Below are 26900 nucleotides of genomic sequence, written 5' to 3' on the forward strand. Positions count from 1 at the left end.
AAACTCTTTTTGTCTTTTTGTTTCTGACTTCAAATGACTCACAACAGTGAATTTCATATTTCTCATCTAACAAACAAGTTTCCCAACGGTCTTTTCCAACAAACTCGGCGTACATTTCAAATAAAATAAAAAAATATATTTTAAAAAATATATGTTTTTCTTTATTTTACATAACCTCCCGCTACCAGAAGTCTTTGACGCCAACCCATACCAGCTAATGAAGGTTGACTTGGTTTAGTTTGGAAACTAACCTTTGGTTTTGGTTTTTCTTCAGTTTGTGGCTTCCCTTCTTCTATCGGTTTTTCGTCACTTTTCGGTTCCTCTGACTTTACCTCACTTGCAGGTATGGTTGTGTCGTCAACATCTTCATAAATATCATATGCCATTTGTTTTTGTTTTCCTTTCAACTTTTTGTGTTTGTTGTAAAGTTTAGAATATTTCGACTCTAAGTCAATGAGATGTTCTATAATGAACTGTTGGTCAGTGAAGTAAACTTTTCCATCTGTTGTCTCGAAAGCTCCTTCAGACTTCAATATTTTATTTGTGAGAGTCTGTTTCTTTTTTGAGATACTAGCCGTTCCATTTCTATGAAAAGTGACTTTGTAGTTAGGGTTTGTATTTCCAGACCTGGCACTTTCTATTATTGAATTTTTCTCTTCATCTGTAAGTTCTTTGACAGGTTTTGACAATGGTTCTGAACTTTTTGTTTGTGGTGTCAAATCTACCTGAAGTCATTTTTGTTTGTGGTGTCAAATCCGTTTACTCTCTTCGTCATTTCATTTCTCAGTAAAAAGTCGGTCTAAAACTTCTTGAGGTATAGGAAGAACTTGACAAACACGTGGTTGTGTAACTGCTGGAAGCCGACAAATCCATCTTGAACCCATTTGTCTCAATGCTGTATTGTTCATTTCATCTCAGTAAAAAAATTTACATTCCCCACGTTTGAGGCGGTTGAGGTTGGTTATTGTTTACCCATTGTTGTGCATGGTTATATCCTCTGTTAAAGAATCTTTCACCTTGGTCCATATAGTGTCCTGCTTGGTTATAGTAGTCATTTGCTTTGTTATAATAGTTTCCTGCTTGTCTTCCTACATTGTCCATCCATCCTTGAACTTTTCCTCTTGTTTCAGGATTTGGAATAAGATTTGCTGCATCTCGTGCTACATCCCAACCTTTCTGTACAGTTTGTATAATAGGTTGTGCTTTCTCTTTAAGTATACCTAATGTACTCAAAACTTCCTTCCAACTCCAAATACACCTCTGGCTATTGTTCCCACTGCGGGCAAAAATCTGGATGCAACTCCTGCTAATGCGCCAAATAAACCCATTTCTTATGGGTTAAAAAATGACGAATCCAAACAAGGACCCCTATGTTTCTAAAGCAACAAAGAAAGCACTCATGGTAAAAATCTTTAGTTCAACACCAAATGCTTGGTTTATGGATATCTTGGAAAACATTCCGAGGTATAGAGAAGATGGACCACCATACTGGCTAATATTTGTCGGTCAAAACACAAGATACTGTGAAGCCATACCATTACAGTCCAAAAATATTTTAGATGTGAAAACTGCTTTGACAATATTCGTTGACAAATACCATCCAACAAAACTGACATCTGACTGTGAAAGTTCTTTCAAATCAGACGATATTAAAAACTATCTGCGTTCAAAAAATGTAAACCAATATTTCATTGTCGACCAAAACCATTCTGCTCTTGGTGTCATTGACAGTTGTATAAAAATCTTAAGAGACTTAAACCAACCACAAGGTGGTGAGGTAGATGAAATGTCATATGACGACAAGTATAGACATTTCTCCATGGCAAAGATGAGACAAGTTTTAAATATTTACAATAGCCGTAAACAAAAAGGTTTGGGAAACCACTCCCCCGAAGAAATGAAAAACAACCCTGACTTAGAGAAAGACTATATATTTAACAATTTAGTCAAAAGAGACAAACAAGAAAGAATGCCGGGCTTCAAACTTCAGAAAGGTGACAAAGTAAAAATAGAAATACCTAAACGCGACCCATATGAAAATACTATTGACTATGACAACAATGGGAACCCGACAGGTACTCACATTCGTGTTCGTAAAAATAGAAGAAAGTATACAAGAGAATATTATGAAGTTTTAGGCAAACATGGCAAAATGTACAGACTGCAAGCAGAAGATAAAACGACTATTGTCAGACCTCGTTTCAAACTTGTTAAGGTTCAAGGTGGTATACTTTCAAAGACAGTTCCTAACAAATATAAGACAACTCCTGACGAATATGCTAAAGAAGTTGAAAATGACGACTAAGCAATTCTATACCATGCGTAAACTGTCATGTAAGGTGGCATGTAGTCTTTACTTTGTCCCGTTGTTTGCGTATATCCTGAAACGCGATGTGTATGGTTTCCATCTCCCTGAGTGTCACTCCAGTAACAATTTATAGCAAACTGAACGTCGTCTTTAACATCATATCCTTTACCTTTTTTCAAGGCGTGCCAATCCCAAAATTTATGCTTATGCCAACCTGCTTGAGATGTACTTAAATCTACGTAGTGACTGTGTGCAGGTAGGTTTTTCTGAAATCGTTTTACTTCCACCTGTTTCCTTTGAAGAGTTTGCACAATACAAAAACCTGTCGACTATTTGTTCCCATGCACCAACACCAAACATTACTTGAGGACCTCTTGCTTCCATAGATGTATAAATAGAACCTACTGGGTTCATTAAATCAAACATATGAGATATTATAGGATTGTCTCTTTTGAACTTAAAATATAGTGTAACTATTTCTGGTTTCTTCTGGTTTGTGTCAGAATATTTTTTATAATATAATCTTATGTTTTCGGGGTAGGTAAAATCTTGACTATAATATTTATTTCTGTCATCTTCATAATAGTATACTATTCTCGTTTTTTCTATTGCATTATATCTTTTATATCTATAATATTCTAAATATAATGTTTGCTTTTTTGGGTCTACACGTGCGTCAACACCATAGTCATAATAATGTGGTACTGGAGCTGGGTCAGGCAATGTCATATCTGTCATTTCATAAACTCTTAAATATTTCTTTTGTTCGTCTCCATATAAGTTTAAGTAGCAGTTGTTGTCTAATGGAACTTTAACTTGTGTACCATCGTTCTTTTTATAGCTTACATACATTTCATTGTTATTTTTCGGAATGAGTTTATACCGTGTACCATTTTCTAAGGACTGTACCAACTGCCATCTAAAATATTTGTTTTCTTCATTGACAGAAAAGTCACCAACCATAGTTTCAATATTTTTTGTTCCAACTAAACTTTGGTACATTTCATTGACATATGTTTTATCTGCTTTTGTCTCTAATGTTTCTTGTAAGTTTGTAATATTTGCAATGGTATGTGTATGTCCAACGTCACTTTTCCTGTTTAAGGTTTCTTGTAAGTTTGTAATATTTGCAATGGTATGTGTATGTCCAACGTCACTTTTCCTGTTTAAGGTTTCTTGTAAGTTTGTAATATTTGCAATGGTATGTGTATGAGTCTTTTTAGAATATTCTTTGTCAGCTCTTGTCACTTCACTTGACATTTTATTGTCAACATATGTTTTGTCCGCTAGTTCAGGATGAGTATGTTCTTTTGTTGCATATGTTGCATCTGCTCTGTCATGTTCTTCTTGAACTTTTTCAATGACATACTCTTTGTCAGCTTTGTTGTCAACATCTGCTTTCGTTGCATATGTTGCATCTGCTCTGTCATGTTCTTCTTGAACTTTTTCAATGACATACTCTTTGTCAGCTTTGTTGTCAACATCTGCTTTCAAAAGAAGTTCTTTTATAGGTTTCTCGTTTAAAGTTCCTTTTGTTGGATTTATACAAACAGTATGGTTCTTACTGTCTTGAAATAGAAACTCGTCTGTCAATGGGTTTAATGTCAGTTTTAAGTTTCCTTCTTTCAATGACTCAGATATCTTAGAATAGTTTGAAAAGTTTGTTGTGTTCTTATTTAGAGCTTGCAAAATGAGTTGTCGGTTGTGTTTTATTTCTCTCATAGACGCTGTTTCTTTCGACATTTTTATTCTAGATAAAATATGCTTTCAATAGAAAAAGAAAATTCAAGAGTTGCTACAACTAAACCATTAGATGAACTTTTTACGAATGTCGGTCAAAAGTTTGAGACAGAGACCGTAAAGCATGAAGGCTATCGTTTTGACTACCCATTGAGATGGTTAAGAGACCCATCCGTCACAAAAGCTATTGGCTTTCGTAGAATGAAGTTTGTGTCTGTAGAAGATAAAAGTTTTCCATTTATTGTAAGGTTTCATATAGATTATATATCTGAAGGGAAACGAAAAATGTGGGAAGAAATTGAGCTAATACAAGTTGACCTTTCATCTTCTCTACAGACTGCGTTAAAAAATATAGAAGATAAAATAAATTCATGTTATGCAAAATATGCTGATGAATATGCAAATACCGAGAGCACACTTTATGTGAGAATTGTATATGACAAACAAAATTCACAAGTGTCATTTCAAATCTACGAAGACAATCCAAAGAAAGACGAACAAATATATACAGAATTCACTGCAATGTCATGGTATTATTTGCAAAGAATGTTAAATCAGAAAGTCGAACTTCCTTTAGCAAATATTTACAGTCGATATGCAAGAGATGAACCATATTTATTTAAAGATGTTTTCGACCCAGCTGCTATTATTGTTCATGCTTCATTTTCTGGCGCCCAAAACTCTTTCTTATGCTTGGCAAATGACTTTTACGAAAAACCTACAAAGCTATATGAACCACCAAGTGGAAGTATTTCAGACTTTCAAGTATGGTTTACAACAGATGGAAGAAAGAGAATAATTCCATTATACCATGCGTTTTACTTAGAACTTAGTTTCATATACAACTACTATCGAACGGTAAAAAATATAATTTTTTAATACGGTTGAGGTGTTGGATTTGGTTGCCAACTTGACTGTGGTGCAGGTTCAGGCTGTTGTATAACAGGAGCTTGTTCTTCTGGTTCAGGGTCTTTAGTATAATACCAACGAACTGACCTACTCTTTTACCAATATTTTTGACTCCGTTCCAATTCCTCTTCCTACGGTTTTTATTCCATTCCATATACCTCTTCCAACATTTCGAAAGAAGTTTCCTATCTTACTGAAGAAACCCATTTTACTATATGTAAAAATCTAATGTCCGCCTAGTCTCTTACGTTTCCTGTTGAGTTCCATAGCATTCTTTAACTGGAGCTCATACATTCTGTTTCTCCTCTGGTAGAAAACATATTCTGGGTCAACTCCTGTGTTCGCGTCATCTGCATAGAGTTGTTTATATCCCACTTCAGGGTTTGTATAAAACTCTTTCCATCTCATATTTGCATACCATGGTGGCAAACCTAACGCAGCGTCATTTGACATGGCAGTTTGCATTTGTACATCTGTTGGCACTTGACCATAGTTTGCCATTGCAGTTTGTATTCTAACTTCATTTGGAATATTCTCTGGGTTTGGTTGTCCAGGTTGCTGTGCATTCGCTAAGTTCTGTGCGTCCATTTAATATTAGATAAAAATATCTCTTACGAGTACATATACTGAACATTTGCAGGCATTGGTTCATCTTCATATTCTCTGTACCTTTCTGCCACGTCAAATAAGTAAATGACACAATGGAAAAAACCTAAAACAAGTAGTCCTATTTCAAACCACATTTAGTTACCAATAAAATTTCTTTGTTATGACACTTTTTCCGGTTTATAGGACCTCTCTCATATTCTATCTTATCGTATCTAAACTCATAGTCATGTATATCCTCTAACCATCTCATGACACTTTCCAAACCACTTTTATCGGATGTAAAGTAAAAGCATGGATGGTTATGTAAAACGTCTAAAGTTTCTAAAGAGTCTCTCAAAGTCCAGTCTACTTGGTATTGAAAATCGTATGTGTTAAAGAACGGCGGGTCTACTATAAAGAAAACATTTTCCTTGTCTTTATATTTTTCATACAACTCTGTCCAATGACATCTCACAAACTCTATACCCTCAATATATTTTTCTATGTTCTCTTTGAAAACATTTGTATAGTTAAGATATAAAACTTTTGACATAAGTGTTTCAATGTCATGAACTCTTATAGCACCACTATATAATAGTCTAGCAGATATACTATCCCAGTCAATATACTCTGCCTTTTTCAAAACCTCTCTGACAGTATTTTTCTTATCTAATGGTATACGTTCCATCTTACCTATAGGTATCTTTTCTTTTAACTCTTTCAATATTTTGTTTGTGTCTGGTATATGTTTGAGACGGTTCATATAGTTGTCGAAGTCATTGCATATAATCTTTGAGTCAGGAAATATTGTATGGCACAAATGAGATATATAGAAACTTCCACCGAACAAGTCTACAAATGTTAGACCATTCGGTAGTTTCTTAAGTTCTCTCAATATAATATCTTTACATCTACTCTTATTTCCAAAGAACGGTAACGGTGGTTTTGTAAAATTCATTTATATATAATAATAAAAATGTTTTTACCCGAAAAGTGACAGAAAAGTGACAAAGCATTTACGATGAAATCATGAAAATTCATGAGGTGAGAAAACAGGTGAGAAAAGAGGTGACATCTCACCTCTTCACCTAAATTATATTTTTGGGTCATTTACGCTCATTACGAAGAAGTCTTGACAAAACATTTACGAAGAAGTCTTGACAAAACATTTACGAAGAAGTCTTGACAAAACATTTACGAAGAAGTCTTGACAAAACATTTACGAAGAAGTCTTGACAAAACATTTACGAAGAAGTCTTGACAAAACATTTACGAAGAAGTCTTGACAAAACATGAAAACATATATAATTTGTGAAAAGCTCCTGGAAGACCTCCGAATAAAAACTTCATTTATGTGGGCTAGAAGGCACGAAGTGCCTGGAAGCTCACCCCAAGAAAAAAAAAACTTCATTATATCAATCATCCTCAGGGCTAGAAGGCACGAAGTGCCTGGAAGCCCCACTTCCTTTTTTTTTTTTTTTTTTTTTTTTTTTACCGTACATTATTTTTTAAGCTATCTTATTTTTTGAACTTTTATTCAAATCTTTGGTCGCAAGAAGAATTGCATGATAAATAAAAACATTTAATCAAAGTCAATTTTATTTTTCATATTCAAATGGACTGAGTGTTAACATTTAACATTTTTTGCTAATTGTCGTCAAAAATTAGGCGTAAAGCAAAAATTAATATTTCATATGGTTTTATGATAGATAAGCATTATATTCCCACTCATTATATTCGTAAATTTTGAGGTTTATCATTCGCTTTTAAGATCATTGAATTGATTTTTATATAAAATAGTTATATATTAGAAAATAATATGAGTTTATGTGATATTATTTTTCAGAAGATTTCATTCTATATGCCTATGAAAAGTACTCTCAAAACTAACTTTTTCCTAATTATAATTAAATCTAGAATATTGTATTATGCTTAGTATTATTTCATTTTTCTCATTCAATTTAGAATTTACAAATGTCAAAAAATTGAGAGCTGTCACTTTTGATGAATTTCTGTTTATTACATATGTGTGTTCTGCAGATAATATACTCATCAAATCCTAATTTTTTACACTTTTTGGAGAAAAAAATTGAAAATATTTGAAAATTTCGACAATATACATCTTTACGTCATTGTTAAGAATTACAACTTTTATTTTAAAATCTTTATGAATATCGTAATCTCATCAAGTTTTTGGATCTGATCTTAAATTTGAATACCCTCTCAATTTTTTTAGTACAATGTTAGCGATTTTTCCTCTGTTTATCAGGTCAGATTTAAATGTTTGTATTGATCAAACAGAGGAATACAACAACTGTCCTACAAAGAATTATCAAATTATTAATAATACCGATGATTTATATCATTTACTCGAAAATACATCTTCAAAGTTCCATTTAATCACATTTTTAACAGGCGAAAAGATACTAAAGCTGCCAGTAACAGAAAACTTTCCAAACAATTTAATCGTCAATGGAAATGACGCTAATATAATTTTACAAAATCCTAATTTGTTTCGTGAGACAGTATTTGAATTTCGAAATCTCACTCTTGATGTTGAATTAGATTCTAGCAATAAAAGGCCATCATTTAAAGCATTTACAGCAGATGATGTAATTTTTACCAATAATTTTTCCGAAATCTCAGTTACTGGCGTATTATCTATTGACGTTGCGTCACTACGATACTTGAAGAATGTTATCGCCGTACAAATTATTTTGAATGACATAAAATCTCCTTTAGATCAGAAAGTAACATCCACAATAACTGATGTTTCTTTGCAAAACGATGGATTCAAAGTTTATTTATCCAAGAACACATTCAACATGAAATTCACCGATACTTTAATATATTTCAAAAATGAAATCATAAATTACACAATTACTATGGCATGTAGCAAAGAACCTACTTCCAGAATAGAGTTATCTGATCAATCAATAGATGCCACATTAAATTTAACCTACCACAGGAGTTTGCATTTCTTCATTCAAATTTCTGTTTCGAATCAAGCCAAATTACATGTTTCCAGCAGTACAAGTGATAATGTAAAAGAGTCTCTCGAAATAACAGTCCAAGATTCCTATGTTTCCTTTGATTCTGGCTTGAATTTTCCTTTAATTTTAAATACAAATGGAAATTCAACAATTTTCACTCAAAGTAACAACATAAGTCTGAAAAAGATCGATATGCAGGTAGGCGCACTTTATATTGATGCTCCACCAGACACTGTCTTTGACATGGTATCAGTTTCGATGCAAGATTTCACGAGTTTAATTTCGAAAAATAGTTTTCGTGTTTTTGTTGATTTTGCTGAATTTAAAGGCAACGAAATCTATTCATCAGACGAAGTATTGTGGGATGTTGAATCTGCAATCGAAGTACGTGATGCAAATGTTTCAATTGCAAATCTAAAATCATATCCTGATCTAAAAATTTTAAACAGAATCGGTTTATTGGTAAATTACACGGGAATTCACATCCGAAATCCAATTAATTATCTGAATTGGAATATAGAAATGAGATACTCAGGATCAGCATTGCCAACAGAAGAAAAAATCCATCAACACATCAATCAGACATACAATGCTTTTTGCGCGAAAAACAACATTTGTAAAGATCATTTATATAATTTTGAAACAGCAGAAAAAGGAATTAAATTCGAACCAACGTGTAGACAAATAGATGATGACTATTGCATTGGCGGATACTACTCAGATGATCCAAGAATGATTGATCTACACATTTGTTACGCGTATAACATTAAATTATGCGCAATGGAAGATTATTCTTATTTCTGCACTGTTTCTAATATTTCTGACATCAAAAATTATGTTCAAATAAAGACAAATAACATAACATATACATTTAAGTCTACTGCTGATGTTGCTGTAGGAATGGGTGATTTACCTATATCGGATTTCGATTTAGAAATAAGAGGTTTTGACCAATCTTATATAAAATTTGATGTAATTTTGCCAACATTTAACAAACTCAGAAATCTGAAACTTAAATCAACAAAATGTGAGTTCAACATCCTTACTCATGATAATTTAATCACGCCGCAGATTGATAGCATCACCATGTTAGATAACAGTGTTCTTCTCTTGAATGATAGGGATTTTAAATTCGATATGTCACATATTAAATCATTTTGGATTGACCAAACTTCTCTCAAAAATTTCAAGGCTTATAATGGAACCATGGCAAATTGTTCTTTACAAACAAATAATATAAGTATTTCTTTGATGAAGAATTCTATATATATGGATGGTAATATTCATTCGCTCTCTAGAATCAAATCTGTTTTGTTTATTTGTCCAAATAAGACAATTTTAGTTAATGTAAGCCTTGAATCAACATTTTCTGATTATGCAACAATTAATTTTGCTGGTAATCCTAAATCTGAAATCAATATCAACTTCCTCAATGGTTTTGATAATATTCCATCCATGAAAATCTTCAATATCACATCAATTGGAAAAGTTTTTATTAGGTCTTCTTCTCTTTATCTTCCACTTGCAATAACAAATTGCAACGGAGTTTTTTTGTCAACTTTTTCATCTGCTGTTAGTTTGCAGTCATTAACAGTTGATAACTTTAATTGTACAATCAAATTCCCTAGTGACAACAAAAATAGAACTTTAACTTTTCAAAAATTGATTATTAATGGAACTTCATCAGTTTCTTGTGAATTTTCAACAATAAGTGATGCAATTGTTGAAGAATTAATAATGGATAAGTTCGCTACTGCTCATTTTGCTGGTTTGAAGTTTACTAATTTGGTAAGTTTCAGTTATGATACAACTGTTTCTTTCTCTAATTGTGATATTTCTAAAATGAAAATTGCTTCTATAATAGAAAACAATTCTGTTGCAGACATTGCGTTAAGAGATGCAGATATATATGAAATGGTTCCTCCTATGAATCATTTTGTTATATTTAAAGACTTTAACTTCGATCCTTCAAAGGATTTCGTCATTGTTGATGCTTACTCGAATCAATTAGCAAGACTTTGGGTAGATTCTGTGAAAATTGATCCGAAAGTTGTTAAATTAAATGGTGTGAAATACTACACGAAAACAGAAGTATCCAATGCTGTTGTGAAAGTTGTTTTATCTAGCAATGAAGAAGCGAAACTTTCAACAGTTCATATTTCTTTGATTGCTGGCTCTGTAATTTTTGTTTTCTTATCTATTGTTGTCGCTGTTTTCTTAGTCATAAATTACAAGAAGAAGAGACTCGCAGCAATGAAAACTCTTGATTCGAATTTGTTGTTCGAAATCCAATAATATTCATTTTTATATTAATGTTTTTTGTTATCAATATATTATAAATTGTAAATATACCATTTGTGCTATTTTTCATTCGAAAATTCATTCTTACTGTTATGTTATATCAAAGTTACTCACGTGGGATTATCCAGTTCATTTATTGTTCTTTGTTGCACATTTTTGGGGTATCTTAATCCAATTTACTTTTCAAAGTTGTATTTGTTAATGAAATTCAGGCGATTTGAGAGAATGATCGTTTTTGTCTCAATTTTATATCACATTTCGTCAATCCTGCCTTCTTTTTAGATTATAGACTGTAAGCTAGTACGGAAGAAGCTTGAAATAACTTTCAGAATAATTAACTGTGAATATTCAGAGCAGGTAGAATTCAAATTGCAAATAATCTGAATAATAACTTTAAATCTTCACGAATATCATACAATATCTTTGCATCATTTTCATCTACTAGCAATGGAGGGAGCATTTGTAACATTAATTCTAAAATACCTCTTGAAATTCAGAATTGTGTTTTTATTAATAGCTCATCTTCAACAGAAGGTGGTGCATTATATCTATATAATAGTCCAACATACTTATCTTATAATTACTTTTATGGCTGTTCAGCTAATTCTAACAAAGATGGAAAATTTGGAAACGCAATATTTATGCGTCAGTCCCAATCAGACCTTAATGAATCCTCATTCTATTCTTGCGCCAAAGATTATACGATGTGTTCTGACAGCTGCGTTTGTTTGGCCGGTGAAAAATACATATCGATTTTATGTAACGGAACTAATAACTATGGAATATTAGGTTCAAGCCTGGTGTCGATTTATGATTCGAAACCTGGGACATTTGTTAAATTTAATAAAGTTTATAAATGCTTTGATATGTATTTTATTGAATTTGTTCGATCTAGTTACATCGCATCATTTTGTGATTTTGTAGATATATCTGGCCAAGAAAGATGTTTTTGTGTACTAGATGCCATTGCCACATTTGAAAAATGTATTTTCATTGATGCATTAAGTAAAGAAATATCTAGATTTGGTACCACTGTAATCAACTATATAAATTGCTCATCCAATGTAAATTTTCAAAGTATGAATTTAACATCGATCGATAAGATGAATTATCAGAGAACATTCTATTATAATCAATTAGTTTGTAATAATGGCCATTGCTCAAAATTATATCCTGAATCGTACCCTTATTTACATATTGTCATGCTTTTTGTTTTATGTTAAAATTGTTTGTGGTATCCAAATATTTGTTTGAATTCATTTTTGATTTTTTATGAGTCACTTACACCATATATGGCCTTCAGTTCTGGCGTTTAAGGTTGATTTTCGATGACACTTCACGACTGTTGTCAGAAAATTGAATTGATCAGGGTAAGTACGCTCTTATTAATCGCGATCAGATCTTAACGAAACTTCTTTCAATTCTTGTGTCAAAGATTATACTAAATGTTCTGACAGCTGTGCTTGCTTGACTGAAGAAAAATGCATATCGATTTTTTGTATTGGAACGAATAATTACGGCACAATTGGTTGTGGCCTTGTGACGATTTATGATATGAAAGTCATGACATTTGTAAAATTTAATAGAGTTTATCAATGCTTTGATGCATTTTATTTTGAATTTGTTAGTTCTAATTATGTTTCTTCATTTTGCAAATTTATCGTTTCTATTTAGGCAAAACATCTTTATGCTTGGGCTTACTCCATATTTCAGCTGATCTGAGTTAGGATATTCTTATTTCAATCAAAAAGCGGAGAGAATATCTAGTAGGTAAGCGTTTTAAAACTAAAAACATATTTACATAATGATAGTTTTATAATATATATCTAAAAAAATGTTTTTGTTTTGTCAATAACAAATATAAACAAATAAATTTATTTGATCATTGATAGTGCTAAATCTCTAGCAGCATTATCGCCGACCTTTTCAGCCATATCCTTGGCCATCTTAATCTGCAAAATGTACTCCTTTCGCTTCTTCTTCATCAAGTTCAATGCGTCAATCAAAAATCTATTCTGCATGAAAATTCCTATCTTTGCTCTCTCTGTTTTCACGCATGTGTCAATGAACGCTCTCAAAGAGTTCCTGTCAGTTGTCAACTGTGACATTGCCGACATTATATTGGAAACTGTTGTTTCATACAACGCTTCATCCTTTATATTCATTGCAAGACAGTATTTGTTCAATGCAATTGGTCCGTTTTTCGCCAGTTTTCTGACAAATTCTTTGAAAACAGATGTAGGTTGAACACCAGTACTCAAGACATCGAAAACCAAAGAATACTCATGGTTATTCAGAAGAAATACAGCTGTTGATTCCGCGTTTTCTCTTGATCTGATGATTTCCAAATCAGGATTAAACGGAAGTTTGTTTTTCATTGCATAATTAACGATACTTTCTTGTACTTGTGTCCTTGTCAACATCATTGAAAGGTTTTCCAAAGAAAGAATATTTCTTTTCTGTGCAATTTCGCTTTGTTCCGATGAAATTCTCTTCTTTAATCCGTCTTTTATACAATGAACAATTTGCAAACACGTTGACCATTTGTTTGCCAAATGATAACCTTCGACAGCAGATTTAATCGCATCTTCATAAAGTCCTAGTTTCATTTGGATGTCGTACAAAGTTCGCGTCATGTTGCTCTTCGACAAAAATTGGAAGAAAATTTCAATAAAACTGATTCTTGACGCTAAAGATTTGTATACCAATCTCCAGAGTTTGTTCCAGTTTGAGTTTGCCAATGCTGGATAAACAATAGTGCTTCTAAACATGGTCATCCGTTTTTGTTGTGGCACTTTTTCTAATTGAGAGAAAACCGTTTCAAATTCTCCCAAAGTTGACAACAAATAAATCAAACGTCTGTTTTCATTAAACGATGCCAAGCATTCGCAAAGAGATTTCATCTGTTTGGAGCTGAATGTGACACTGTTTAAATTGGTCGACCATCTATTCAAAATTGGAAAAGTGTCAATACTTTCCAACAATTTAAATGTGTATTGCATTATGTCACAAGTATTTTTATGTTTAGTCATGTACATGAGGCATTCGTTACTGAATACATCCATGATTGCTTCATACAATTCTCCTCTTCTTCCCTTCCATTCGCGATCTTGTTTGATCACTTCATCTCTCATGTCAAACAACAAATTTCCACTCAAAATTTGAATCATTTGTTCGATCAATTCTTTTGATTCCGTAGAAACACTTGAGATCTTCGCGTGATTAGAGAAAACAACTGTCTTGACCATCTCTAGTTCCTTAACTCCTTCGTCTATAAACGATTGTCTGAAACAAACAATCGCTCTCTTAAAAAGAAATGGACAAAAATCTAATCTCCACAAAGCGCAAAATTGTAACATCAATTGTCTTTGGTTCATCTCTGAACAAATAGTAGCAAAAACATAGCCTTTGTTCTCTGCTTGAAAATCATGGAAGTCATATTTTTTGGCGGTTTTTGTAAACGGGAAAATTGACACAAATTGAGACAAAGTAATTATTTTGTCAATTGTTGATTCTCCAGTTATATCTCTCATCTTTTCGAGTACTCTGTTGCATCTTTGCATCATTACGTTTGCGCGTGCTTCTAAGCCACCAGAAAATACAGTTAAAAATGATACTTGTTCAACAATTCTTTTGACAAAATATTCTGTCAAATTTTGTGGTGGCAAATTTTCTCTTTTTATGTTTTTGAAGAGTTTTATGACTTTTGGTAAATCCTCATAAACTTTTGATGGATTTGGAATGATCTTCTCGAATTCTTGTTTGAGTGTTTCGTAGTAAGAATAGCTCTCTTTTTGTGGAAATTGTTTTGTCAAATCTCTGAATAATTTTATCGGAGAATTCCTCAATTTTTCAACAATTTCTGGATTCTGTTTACAAATCATTGTCAATTGATTTAGAATATTAACTCTAAAATCTTCAGAGAACTCGTACAAGCCAACGAAATCACCAAAGTAAATAAATGTGTTTACAACAGTTTCTACGGGCGTGAAGTATGTCAAACCTAATTTTTGAGCTCTTACAGTTCTTATATATGAGAAAACATGTAATCTAGATATTTCAGATGTAGTGTATTCGAGAGGATTCATTCCGATAAACAATGTTTCATCTTTTTCCCAAATTAAATTCATTGCTTTAACAGATCTTTCTTTAATAGCAATTTCAGCACATATTTTAAGTATATCATTGGGAATTTCCATGAAATTGTCTTCGTAATAATAAATAATTTCAAAAACTTCTGACAAATTTCTTGGAATTGCTTTGATTGTCACTTTTTTAAAATTAGAAGTATATTTTGCAATAATTTGAGAAACAAACATTCCGCTATCTTGTTTTCTATCAACAGCAATCGCAATCGCTACCAAAGGGAAGTTAGTTTTCAGCAATTTGAAGAAAACAGAATCCAATAAAATCCTTCTAGAAAATTGCAACGCGACTTCCAAAGCGTTTGGTCCTAATAATGTTGTTATGTCTTCCCACGAATAGTTTGATGAGTTATTAAGGATATCAACGATTGATTGAGCACCAACATTCGTTGAGAAGCCACTCAACTTCTTTATCAAACCAATGTAAGAACAAAAACTTGAAAACAAATTGTATTTCGGAAAAACTTTTCCTTCAAAGAAACCAATGTCGTAAAATTGGATTGCGCTTGCCAAAGAATCTGTTTGGATGATGTCTAATGCTTCTTGATTCCTAAACTCCTTTCTCCTCTCAACAACAATCTTTATATCATTGTCATCGGAGTTTAATGGTAAAATTGAGTCTCCAAATGACAAGAAATATTCAATTCCAAGCAAATCTCTGTTGTTTATCTCGATTTGCCAAACGAATTTGCCTTTCATCAGCTCTCTGATCTCTTTTATCAAGAATATTTTATCTAATGTGCTTTTGTTCCCTTGGCAAAGTTGTAAGGCTGGAGCAATGTCTGATTCTGAATTTTTCAAAAGTGACAAAATGACGGTTTGAGGGTGAACCAAGCAAGATTTCAAGTCCTGGAAACCTCTGACTCTTGCGTATGTTAATTTCATGTTTGCTGAGTTAAATAGGACAGGATTATTCAAGAAACCAGTAATTGAAGACAAGATTAATTCTGCTTTTTCAACATCGCAGATATATTGGGTTCCGACTTGTAGGAAAATCAAGGACATGATGTCTATGATGACAGCATCCATTACTTCATCATCTTCGATCATTTCGAGGTAATAAGTTAATTTATTTGATTTCTTGCGGCCAATGATGATCCCCATGACTTCAATGAGTGCGAAATAGGCATACATGAATGAAGAATCTTTCATTCTATCACTATCACTGATGTTAAACAGAGATTTTCCAAAAATTGATTTTAATTGAGCGACAGAAAGGGAATCCATCATTGGATATAAGATGAATGGAACAGATTTGGTCTCAAATGTCTTTAAAGTTACTTTGTTGCCTGTAATTTTGTATAATAATGATAATAAATTTTGATCATTGTTCATTGCGTCATAAACTGATGTTAGTACCTTATGTTTAGTTGTTTTCATGACAGAAACCAATATCTTGACGAATTTCTGCTGGTCAGGCTGAGTTTGATAAGATGCCAGAACAATATAAGGATAAAACAAAGGTAAATCGTTAGCAATGTCATGTGATACCTCGTAGTTTCCTGCAATGAGTTCTCTGATTGAGTATGTAATGATTTCGTCGAGAAAATGCGTTGTATTTCCCATTTTATTTTTTCGAATGACTTGGTTTATTAATGAAAAGATTCGATTTTGTTCAAATAGTGTAGATTTCCTTGGATACGGTTCGCTGTATATTGCAAGTGACTGCAATCTCATTACGTCCATCGGATTTTTCAATAAAACTAATAATGGGGCAAATTCTTTCATATATTTCTGTTGCAGGAATTCGATTGGAAAGTATTGTATAATGTCATTGTTGATATCTGATTTTAATATGAATAAATCGAGTTTTAAATAAGAAAATAAAGTAGGTCCGGGAATTTTCGATAAAACTCTGTTGATTGTTGACTGAATTGCTGTATACAATCCAGGTAAGTATGAATAAAGCATGACTAAGATGTCAAGGAAACCTTGAACTTCCAAATCTGGAATTTTCTGGGTAATTCCTAATTTAAGATACTCTCCAAGTTTATTCATCCATTGGAATGGACTCTTGTCAAGCAAAGAAAGGAAAAAATCTTCAGAAGGAACAAAATTAGAAGGTATATTGAAATATGCAAGGACTGAATACGCACTCCATTTAACGTAGAAGTATATAGGGCAAAAATCGCATGGTTTCCATTCGGCTGGTTGTCCTGTTTCCAGTAATGGTCGTAATATCTCTTTTAATTCTGATGTAGTGAATTTTTCAGCGTTAAGGATGCATAACCTTCCTTGCCCACGAAAAAGGTGTTTGATTGTTTGCGAAAGATGGAACTGATTACTCAGACATCCTATCGAAATCATCAAAAAACCTTTTTTGGGAGTGTCAAATAGCAAAAAAAATTTATTTTATCATTACGACGAATGTTTCTCATTAATTCTTTACTTTTAGCTAAAACTAATATGGCAGTAGAAACTACTAACTGCATGTACAATAATACTTACCGCGATGAAAACAATAATTGTGTTTGTTTGCCAGGATATTTCAATGATCCCGAAAAAGGTATTAATGATTGCTATACATGTAAAGATGGATGTCATAGTATGGCTTTATGTGTTCATCCCGGTATATGTATTTGCGCACAAGGTCTTATTGGTGATGGTCAAAAGTGTTGGTTCCCTCTTCCAAAGCAATATGTATTCGATATACCAGAACCACTTGAAACAGGTGGTTACAACCTAACCATTAAGGTCAGACATCCAAAAAATCATATTGTTTATAAATTATATTGTCAGATTGGAGGAGAAATATTCGAATCACATAGTTTCAATGTTACGGTTGCTTATTTCATCATTCCTATGTCAATTTACGGTTATCAAAATATCACAATTTCTTACGATAAAATGAATTGGTCTCCTGACGTCAAAAGAATATACTTCCAAAAGACTTATAGCCATCAATTTATTAACGAAAGTACTCCATTCGTATTCGCTCTTCTCGTAGTCGTTCTCATTGGTACGTGTTTGTTACACGGAAAAGGAGCTATTTTTGATAAAGAGGAAGAGATACCACTTCCTCATGTCACAGACAATGCTAAATAAAATTTGTTTGTATATTTTTTATTTCCAAATCATATGGTTTTTGAGAGTTTTCCTAATGTTTTCTTATTTGTTGTATGGAAATCTAATAATTGGTAATATTAATATGATATAATGAACGTATTTTATTTCGGATTTTATTCGTTACTACAGGATTTTGATCAGTTTTTTGAGTTTTTTATTACAAATGATGACAAAGAGAGATTTTAATAATGAAAAATCTGTTCTCAAAATCAAGATTTTATCCTGTCACCTTTTTGATCTCTGTTGACTCGAAACGAGAGAAAAAGTAGTCCATCAACATAGGACAGGCAGTATTTAGCTCTGAAATGATCTTAGTATTGAAATAAATACCGTACATATTCAACTAAACCTATATATTTCCCAATAATTGAAAGATAATCATGGGACAGAAAGTTGATATGAAATGTCTCCAATATTTATGTATTTTAATAAATGATAGGAATACAGTAAGAATAGCTATAAGATATCGAATTTTGGAGAGGGTACACAAAAATTTTTGGATGATGGCCATGGGTTCTTCCTATCGTCGTCCTATTTCATTTTATCATGCCGCCAAAAGCGCGCACAGAAGAAGAGATCGATCCAATCGAATTGTTCAAGATCAAGCGCCTCATCAACTACCTTCGTGATGCACATGGTGATGGCACTTCCATGGTTACAATTCTTATTCCACCAGGTGATGCTGTTCACCGTATGCGTCAGAAGCTTACAGATGAACTTGGTACAGCCTCAAACATCAAGAACAGAGTTAACAGACAATCAGTCGAAGCAGCCATTACAGCCGCTATTCAAAAACTTGGTCAATTCAACAGCACACCTCCAAATGGCCTTTGCGTCTTCTGTGGCACAATCATTGAAGAAGGCAAGGAAAAGAAGCTTATGAAAGATTTCGAGCCTTTCCGTCCACTCCACCAATCTCTTTACATTTGCGATCGCCGCTTCCACGTCGAGCCACTCGCTGATCTTCTCCAGACCAACGAAAAGTTCGGCTTCATCATTATGGATGGTCAAGGTACTCTTTACGGTATGGTCGCTGGTGCATCCCGTACAGTCCTTCACAAATTCTCTGTCGACCTTCCAAAGAAGCACAACAAGGGTGGTCAGTCATCCATCCGTTTCGCACGTCTTCGTCTCGAAGCCCGTCACAACTACGTCCACAAGGTCGCTGAATACGCCGTCCAGCACTTCATTCCAGATGGTGCTGAGCCAAACGTTACAGGTCTTATCCTTGCTGGTTCTGCAGATTTCAAGAACGTCCTTGCCCAATCAGATCTTTTCGATATCCGTCTTAGAAACATCATTCTTGGTATCTACGATATTTGCTATGGTGGCGAAGAAGGTTTCAACCAGACAATCAAGATGGCTGCTCCACTTCTTGCCGATGTCAGACTTGTTCGTGAACAAGAGCTTCTCCAGAAGCTTTTCGATACAATCGGTACAAACGGCCCATGCGCTTTCGGTATCAAGGAAACAATGATGGCCTACGATTCCGGTGCTATCGAAACAATGATCTTATGGGATGAACTCAACGTTTACCGCTGCACAATGGAAAAGGATAACGGTGACTCAGAAGTCGAGTACTATACAGAATACCAGCTCGAAAAGGGTGACCACCTCAAGTCCGAATATCACCACCTCAAGGAGAAGATCCTCCTTACAGAATGGATGGCTGATCACCATAAAGAGAAGGGTGCTAAGCTCGAATTCGTTACAGATAAGAGCCCAGAAGGTGCTCAGTTCATCAAGGGCCTTTCCGGCATTGGCGCGCTCCTCCGCTTCCAGATGAGCTTCGATGTTTATAAGGAGAACACAGACGACGACGGATTTGACTCTGACTTCGATGACGATGAGGATCTCCTCTAAATTGGATAAAGTATTTTGCAGAATATTAAGCTTAAACTCATTATATTTAATTTCATTTAAATAGATTCCTTTTTATGATTCTATTTAAGATTTCAATAAATTTTATGAATTTGTTTCGATTTGTTGAATGTAAGAAAGAGCTCTTCATTATTCTGCAACTGAAGATAGCAAAGAGATAGCAGAATTTCTTATACAATGGATAAATTCGGAAAATCTGTTCATCACTATGCAGTATATGGGAAAATATCAATGAAATTAAGTCATTGTTCCATCCAAACAGTTAAGGAACACAGTCCCTTGCTAATTTTGGTGAATTTTTATTTTTCAAAAAAAATTATCGGGAAACTTATATTAAAATTAATGGAATATTTTGGATTCTAATTGATTTACTATTTGTTTTTGCAATTTGTTAATGAATTTCAAGTTGAGAGCAAAAAGCGGTTTTGATGGACCTTTGTTATGAAGAGTGTCCAAGTTTTTGGTCGTAAGAAGACAGCTACAGCCGTCGCTTACTGCTGCGAAGGAAGTGGTCTCATCAAGCTTAATGGCACACCAATCAACATGGTCTCCTCTGAGACTCTCCGTGCTAAGATCCTTGAACCTCTTCAACTTATCGGCGAAGAGTCATGGGGCAACCTCGATATCCGCGTTCGCGTTCACGGTGGTGGCCATGTCGCTCAGGTCTACGCTATCCGCCAGGCTGTTGCCAAGGCCATCGTTGCATACTACCAGAAGTATGTAGATGAGGCTACAAAGACAGAAATCAAGAACACACTCCTCGGCTACGATCGTACACTCCTTGTTGCTGATCCACGTCGTATGGAGCCAAAGAAGTTTGGTGGTCAGGGTGCCCGTGTCCGCAGACAGATGTCATACCGTTAAAGATTTAATAATTATACTAACTTTAATGCAAATATATTAAATACAACAAAAAATTAATAATTTATTTTTACTTACAATATCTCTACAGTTTCTAACACATTAGATCTATTCATTTCATTTGATATTTGAGTTGCAACTAATATTTCTTGAAATTTCTATTAAATAAATACAACATCGCCAGAATTATAAAGATGCTCAATTGCATCATATTTGGCGAAGTAAATTTGATCTTTGACAATGTCAACAGGTTCAGAGTCTTGGAATGCGGTTAATGATTGTGAACCACTTGTACGAAGAGCTTTGAAGAATACAAAGCCATGATCAACACTAGCTTCACTCTCTGGGGTGAACTCCAAAGTGGCTGGTCCTTGATTGTTTTTCATTGCATTAACTAAATTTGTTACAAATTGATTTTCTACTGAAGAGAGATTGGCTTCTTCCGGTATTATACCTCCTTCTACGTATTTAACAATCTTGTTGAATCTTGTTTGATAATATGATCTGATTAAAAATTTAATTCGAAGTAAATCGAGTTCTTGTGCTTGTTGGATACGACGTAATATTTTGGATCCATCATTATCAGCTGCATTTTCGCGAGCATTATCTCTCATCTGTTCGAATTTTTCTGTTTCTGCATCAACTACTTCTTTTAATGCTTCAACATTCTCTGGTTTATATGGTAATATAAATTCTGTAGACTTTTCGTTGCTTAAGTCGTTTATGAGACGAGGTATTAGTTCTTGGCTACTCATAATGGACGTTTTAAAAATAAATTGCAGTAACTTGTCAACCAAAAGTATCTTTATATGTTCATCACAATGAGTGCGTTATCCTTAATTTCACCAGATCCTAAAAAAGAAATAATGAAATTATTGAAAAACTTTTGATTATCAAGCATCTTCACTGTAAATTAATGTTTGTTTGGTGTTTGTGTATGCAAATTCTTATAATACGTATATCATATAAGAGATTTTGATTCATATCATGGTTTTAATCAAGCAGATAATAGATAAATTCTAAATTAGATTATCACGATTTATACAATAAGTTTAAAAATAAATACAAATAAAAAATAAAAATAAAAAAAAATAATATTAAGCTTTTTGAGTAAGTTTCTTGTAAGCATTTACAAGGATATTAGATTTAACATCCCTGTACATTGGATTTATATCGAGTATGCATCTGCAAACATGCAAAGCTTCCTGTTCTCTTCCACTCCTCATCAAACAAACAGCCAAATTATAAGCCATTTCCAAGTCTTTTCTATCAGTTAGTTCCCAGCACATTCCGTATGCATTTGCTGCTTCATTGTACATCTTAATCTTTTGGTTGAATGTTGCAGACAATTCCCAAGCAGCGAAAGAACTTTTGTTGATACTCAAAGCCAAAGATGAATCATGTTTTGCTGATAGATATGTTCCTGACTGTGACATTACTGTTGCTCTGATCAAATAAGCTTCAACAAAGAAAGAATGTGTCTCGTGTGTTATTGGTGATTGTACGAGGTTATAAACATGTTTCAATGCGATATCAACCTTTTGTTGTCTCATTCCACATCTTGCACATCCAATTGTAGCTGCTAATGATATTTGGAGAAGTGGATTTTCGCTGTTACTTTCAGAAATAGCACTATAAATCGTGTAGGCTTCTGCAACACTTTTTTCATCATTTCTAGCACATAAAACATCGGCATTTAACAGTTGTTTCTCGTATGCATCGATGTCCATTGTTTGGATTAAGCTCTTGGCTTTCTCAAGGTTCTCATCTGTACTCAATTTCTCTTTCGTCATCCATATATATCTGCATTTCGGATTTGTCAGAATTTGGAATGCGACCAATTTTGCGGAAAGTCCCCACATTCTGCTGGCAAAGATCTTTGTCATGAGCTTGAGGCTGCCATCTGTATCTCCTGAGTGCATGAGATAGAGTCCTTGAACGAAAATGAAGTTGGAAGAAGTGTTTTGGAAATTAACAAAAGGTTTTGCAAGATCTAGTTTTCCTGCACGTGCGCAAATCTCTATAAGACGAATTGCAGCACGAGAATAGTTAGGATGTTCTTGTAAAACCGTTCTAAGGCAATTTATCAGTTCATCATATTCTCTGATGTCCAAAGATGTGACCAATAGTGCTATATTCTCGCGATCTGTGTTCTTCATGATGTGATCAGATACAATGGAGAGACATTTCTGATAATTATTTCTTGACCTGTAAAATTTGAACAATTCCATGACTGCATCTGAGTTCATTGGCCATATTTCGAGTGAATCGTTATAAAAATTGATTGCTTCTTCATCCCTGCCTTGCAATGAAATGACTTTTCCTAAATAAAAAGCCGCTTTTGAGGCCATTTCGTTGACAGCATTGACAAAACAGTTATGTATGTTCTTGGGAATAAAAGCTTTGTAGATTGCAAGAGCTTTGATGTAACTTAATTCGGATTTTTCAAATTCTGAACATTTCATTGCTGTGAAACCGATTAATTCATGGTATTCAGCAGCCAATAATTGCATTTTATCCTTCAAAGAGTTCGCAGATTCAAGGCATTGAAGAGCTTGTTTGTATCTCTTCATTCTAATGAGAAGTTTAACGAAGAACAAGGTATCTTTGAATGTTGTTGAGCTTGTTTTCTTATAATTTTCAATGGCTTTTTCATATCTGTGAGCATTAAACAAAGTTTTGATATATGTTGGGGCAATTGATTGATCTTCTTTAAGAACGAATTCATATGCCTCTGCCGCTTTATCAAATAGCAATAATTTTGAGTAAGCGTTGCCTAACAAAGAATAATTTCTTGTTGTTGGATTTTTCTTGCAAAGTTCTTCGAATAGCTTGATGTACTGGCCTTCATCCTTCATGTAGTAATAATAAATATCAGCTTTACATAACAAAGCCTTCTCTGCGTACTTTTCATGTCCTTCTAATTTTTCTAATTGGGCAAATGCTTTATCGTACATCTGTTTCGAAGCGAAAACATAACTTTGTCTCAAAAGAACTTCCACTTTGTCTCTTCCTTTTATTATTTTTGAGATACATAATTTTGTAATTTTCGCTGCTATGTTGTATTCGCCTATTTTGAGGCAGATATCGACAAAGTCCAATAAGAAATGTAAATCTATACCTTCACTTTGTCTTTCAAAAAGATCTGAAACTTTCATTGCGGCGTTATGGCCATTTCCCTTCGCAACTTCACATTTTAGCCATATTAGATTGAAATGTGGGGTCTGCGCTATGGTTGGCTTGTAAGCAATGCTTTCTTTTATGCATTTTTGGGCAAATTTCATTTGATCTGTTTGAATATAAGCAATTGCTGCGTAGCTAAGGCACCATTCCTTCTTGTATTGCCAGTCGCTGATCATTATGTACCTTGCAAGGTCAATTGCTTTTTCATATTTCTCATCTTGCACTAAACTGACCAAAAAAACATATTTGAATGGGCTGAGTCCAGGAACAAGCTTGATTACTTTCGAAATTTTGTCTGAATACCCCTTTCCGTAGTTTTTAATAACTAATTCAATGAAAACATCAGTAACTGAGTCGAATCTGAACGCTATGTACTTGTCAAAGGCATTTTCGACGATGGATTCGAGGTCATTTGCGAAAACCGATTTTCCATTTTTAAAATTTTCGTTTTTTTGCAAAATTTTTTCGAGAAGAAGGTCGAAATCCATGTCAACATTATTTACTTTCTTCAATGCATACATCTTCAAAGCGTCAATTGAGAAATCCAAGTCATCAGGTAAGAAATCAATTTGATCTCGAACTTCTGAGAATCTGTTTGAATCTACTGTAATCCTTAGCTGCGCTTCGATGCCAAATGATGAGATAGGATCGAGGAAAAGTCCTTTGTTGATTGAATTTATGGCAGAAAAATAATTTCCTGTTGCAATTTGAAAATGTCCGAGAATAAACAAAGGAAGTGCAATTCCTGGATGTGTATCAGCTGTAAATGTTACGAGAGGTAGTAATCTTGAAGCAATTAATGAATTTCGACATGAAACTGAATAAAAAAGAAAACATATTGCATTTTGTAGTTTCCAATTGAATCTTTCGTATATATGCATCTGTTTAATAACTCTATCTATTTTACGTAATGCAAATTCGAATTTTGCGTCGATAGTAATTGAATATATCACTTTGTAGATATTACATTCAAGATTTGATATTGTAGTACCGCGAGATCTGTTTATATGTTTTAAAAGAGCTTCGTAATTTGTTGTAAACAAGGTACATCTGATTTGTTCGAGAACAATTTCGGGAAATTGATATGTTGACTCGATTTTATAAAAGTATTCCGCTGAATCAGCAAATTTATCTAAGTAGTATGAGGCTAATGCCTTTCCATAATATGTCATGCAATTTGGGCCTTTAAGTTTCTCTAAAGCAGAGTTAAAGTAGTCAAGACTCTCTTGTATCTTATCCCTGAAGAATGATAACCACCCTTTATACGCAATAAACTCTGGTTCTGTAGAATCTCCAATAATTTCTTCGCAAAGGTCGAACTCATGAAATATTAACGCAATAAATATTGATGATAGTCTAGAGAACGTATTTGCCTGGCTAATTTTTTGCTCGCATTCGTATTTCAGCAGTTGATACGATTCTGATTTTTGGTCGGGAGATGTTTTAGTAATTACGTATTGATTAACAAGATAGAGGAGCTCTAAATCCTGTCTACAATCGAGTACTTTTATAGAATCGAGAGAATTGATTGTTGGTTTTTGAATATGAGTTGCAAGTGTTGCCCACATTGCTATAAACAGGTCATTTTGGTTAGTTTGTTGCATTTTCTCGCATAAAGCAACCACATGGCCAAAAAAACCGTGTCTCCAGTAGTAGAAAACCCGCTCCTGGAGGCAGCTCATTCAATTTCTAAAATTTTCAAAAATCGGATGTACTGAGAAATAATATTACCCATTCGATTGTTCATATTTTTCCTTTAATTCAGTTTTCTGTAGGATCTTTTCAATTTTTTTCTAAACGTCAAATTTCAATTAGTCCGAGTTTCAGATTGAAAAATTGATTTTGTTTTTTTACAATTTTTCGCACCTTTTCACATTTTAGTTCTTTAATAGAAGTGATGATTCCCTTTGTAGAAACTATTTTCCAATACAAGGAGGTTATCCTTAAAGTTAGGAAATGGATATCCAGTTCATCTGCAAATCTTATTTATCATGGTATAAATATCGACTTACTCCTCTTTGTTCTGCCAAATCACTTAACTATAAAGAAATATCATGGTTTCTTGTATCAATTGATCCCACTACCGAAGAAAATGAATGATAGTACAAAATTCTGTAATTGCAGATAGAAAAGTAGTTGTGGTAGTTATTTCATAGATTCATGTTCCATCAAAGAATGGTCAAACCTATAAAGAAGAAAGAAGAAGACTGTAACACTAACTCTGACGAAATCTAATATTTAGCTCGTCATTAATAAGATGTGTGCTTCATGTATAAAAGGTATATTCTTTTGATTTCTTTTTAATAATACCCAGATTTTCCTTACTTTTACCACCCCTCTAAAGCTGGGGACACCGCCTATCGTTGGGAGTAGCTATTAAATAGAACCACCAAGGGTATTTTTCGAACTGCCGGTGTGGTGTAATCGAAACATCTGATATAGTGATTCATTATGCCAAAGCTTGATTCCCATTTAGATAATTTTTTTCTTTTTTGGATCATGAATTTTTTTTTGGGTCACTATAAGATTTGTTTCATGTTCTAAATCTGCTGCATATGTAATCTATTTTTATTTACCTATTTTTTAAAAATCTATTGGATTGCCAAATTTGAATATATTTAAAATCATAAAACTCCAAAAAAACTATAAATATATGTTTTATGCATAGTGCCGATACTCAAATATCAGATTACTTAGATCCATGAATAATATCCGAATTTTTTTCTTAAAATTAAACTTCAAAACTTCTTCCAATCTTATTCTTCAACAATTGTAAATTTTTAAAACCATTTTTAAAAATAATTTTGCGTAAATTTTATTCTCATGTTGTTTTAATCGAAAATTGATACATTTTCAAAAAAATAATATTGACTTATGAAATTCATTTTTAAGGTGAAATAGTATTGTTTTTATTAAAGTATATGA

At 33.4% G+C, this 26900-nt stretch overlaps 10 protein-coding genes and 1 pseudogene across 11 annotated transcripts, besides 4 other annotated features; 5 read left to right on the forward strand and 6 right to left on the reverse strand.

Annotated features, from left to right (window-relative positions):
* Positions 1–7038: part of a mobile genetic element that runs on past the window's edge.
* TVAGG3_0338370 lies at positions 2424–3271 on the reverse strand (annotated as a pseudogene). Its single transcript has one exon. A coding segment is annotated over exon 1 (848 nt).
* Positions 4070–4919, forward strand: TVAGG3_0338380 (uncharacterized protein; the record flags this gene model as incomplete). The annotated part of the gene is made up of 1 exon (XM_001317439.2): positions 4070–4919. A coding segment is annotated over one exon (850 nt), but the record flags the coding sequence as incomplete, so codon positions are not given.
* On the reverse strand, positions 5183–5545 carry TVAGG3_0338390 (uncharacterized protein; the record flags this gene model as incomplete). Its single annotated transcript, XM_001317441.2, has 1 exon — positions 5183–5545. One exon carries the CDS (start codon positions 5543–5545, stop codon positions 5183–5185), a length of 363 nt encoding a protein of 120 aa, XP_001317476.1.
* On the reverse strand, positions 5685–6503 carry TVAGG3_0338400 (phage tail repeat-like family; the record flags this gene model as incomplete). The annotated part of the gene is made up of 1 exon (XM_051230665.1): positions 5685–6503. One exon carries the CDS (start codon positions 6501–6503, stop codon positions 5685–5687), a length of 819 nt encoding a protein of 272 aa, XP_051100395.1.
* Positions 6943–7038: a terminal%2Cinverted (terminal inverted repeat of Maverick-3 transposon ID:TVAGG3_0338210).
* A 492-nt stretch (positions 7039–7530) lies between these two features.
* Positions 7531–7567: a mobile genetic element.
* Positions 7531–7567: a terminal%2Cinverted (terminal inverted repeat of Banshee-A3 transposon ID:TVAGG3_0338410).
* A 218-nt stretch (positions 7568–7785) lies between these two features.
* Positions 7786–12082, forward strand: TVAGG3_0338420 (uncharacterized protein; the record flags this gene model as incomplete). The annotated part of the gene is made up of 1 exon (XM_001317442.1): positions 7786–10833. One exon carries the CDS (start codon positions 7786–7788, stop codon positions 10831–10833), a length of 3048 nt encoding a protein of 1015 aa, XP_001317477.1.
* Positions 12083–12658: 576 nt separating this feature from the next.
* Positions 12659–17307, reverse strand: TVAGG3_0338430 (uncharacterized protein; the record flags this gene model as incomplete). The annotated part of the gene is made up of 1 exon (XM_001317443.1): positions 12714–17291. The coding sequence occupies one exon, from the start codon at positions 17289–17291 to the stop codon at positions 12714–12716; it is 4578 nt and encodes a 1525-aa protein (XP_001317478.1).
* Positions 17308–17390: 83 nt separating this feature from the next.
* TVAGG3_0338440 (growth factor receptor domain family) lies at positions 17391–18029 on the forward strand (the record flags this gene model as incomplete). The annotated part of the gene is made up of 1 exon (XM_001317444.1): positions 17391–18029. One exon carries the CDS (start codon positions 17391–17393, stop codon positions 18027–18029), a length of 639 nt encoding a protein of 212 aa, XP_001317479.1.
* A 526-nt stretch (positions 18030–18555) lies between these two features.
* TVAGG3_0338450 (peptide chain release factor subunit 1 family) lies at positions 18556–20009 on the forward strand (the record flags this gene model as incomplete). Its single annotated transcript, XM_001317445.2, has 1 exon — positions 18597–19913. One exon carries the CDS (start codon positions 18597–18599, stop codon positions 19911–19913), a length of 1317 nt encoding a protein of 438 aa, XP_001317480.1.
* Positions 20010–20365: 356 nt separating this feature from the next.
* TVAGG3_0338470 (Chain Q 40s Ribosomal Protein S16) lies at positions 20366–20830 on the forward strand (the record flags this gene model as incomplete). The annotated part of the gene is made up of 1 exon (XM_001317446.2): positions 20373–20795. The coding sequence occupies one exon, from the start codon at positions 20373–20375 to the stop codon at positions 20793–20795; it is 423 nt and encodes a 140-aa protein (XP_001317481.1).
* A 123-nt stretch (positions 20831–20953) lies between these two features.
* TVAGG3_0338460 (GINS complex subunit Sld5 family) lies at positions 20954–21547 on the reverse strand (the record flags this gene model as incomplete). Its single annotated transcript, XM_001317447.1, has 1 exon — positions 20954–21547. One exon carries the CDS (start codon positions 21545–21547, stop codon positions 20954–20956), a length of 594 nt encoding a protein of 197 aa, XP_001317482.1.
* A 276-nt stretch (positions 21548–21823) lies between these two features.
* Positions 21824–25657, reverse strand: TVAGG3_0338480 (tetratricopeptide repeat protein 21-like protein family; the record flags this gene model as incomplete). The annotated part of the gene is made up of 1 exon (XM_001317448.2): positions 21890–25657. One exon carries the CDS (start codon positions 25655–25657, stop codon positions 21890–21892), a length of 3768 nt encoding a protein of 1255 aa, XP_001317483.1.
* Between the last annotated feature and the right edge of the window lie 1243 nt (positions 25658–26900).

The sequence above is a fragment of the Trichomonas vaginalis genome, chromosome V, assembly GCF_026262505.1.
Source record: "Trichomonas vaginalis G3 chromosome V, whole genome shotgun sequence".
In the NCBI taxonomy this organism is placed as follows: domain Eukaryota; phylum Parabasalia; order Trichomonadida; family Trichomonadidae; genus Trichomonas; species Trichomonas vaginalis.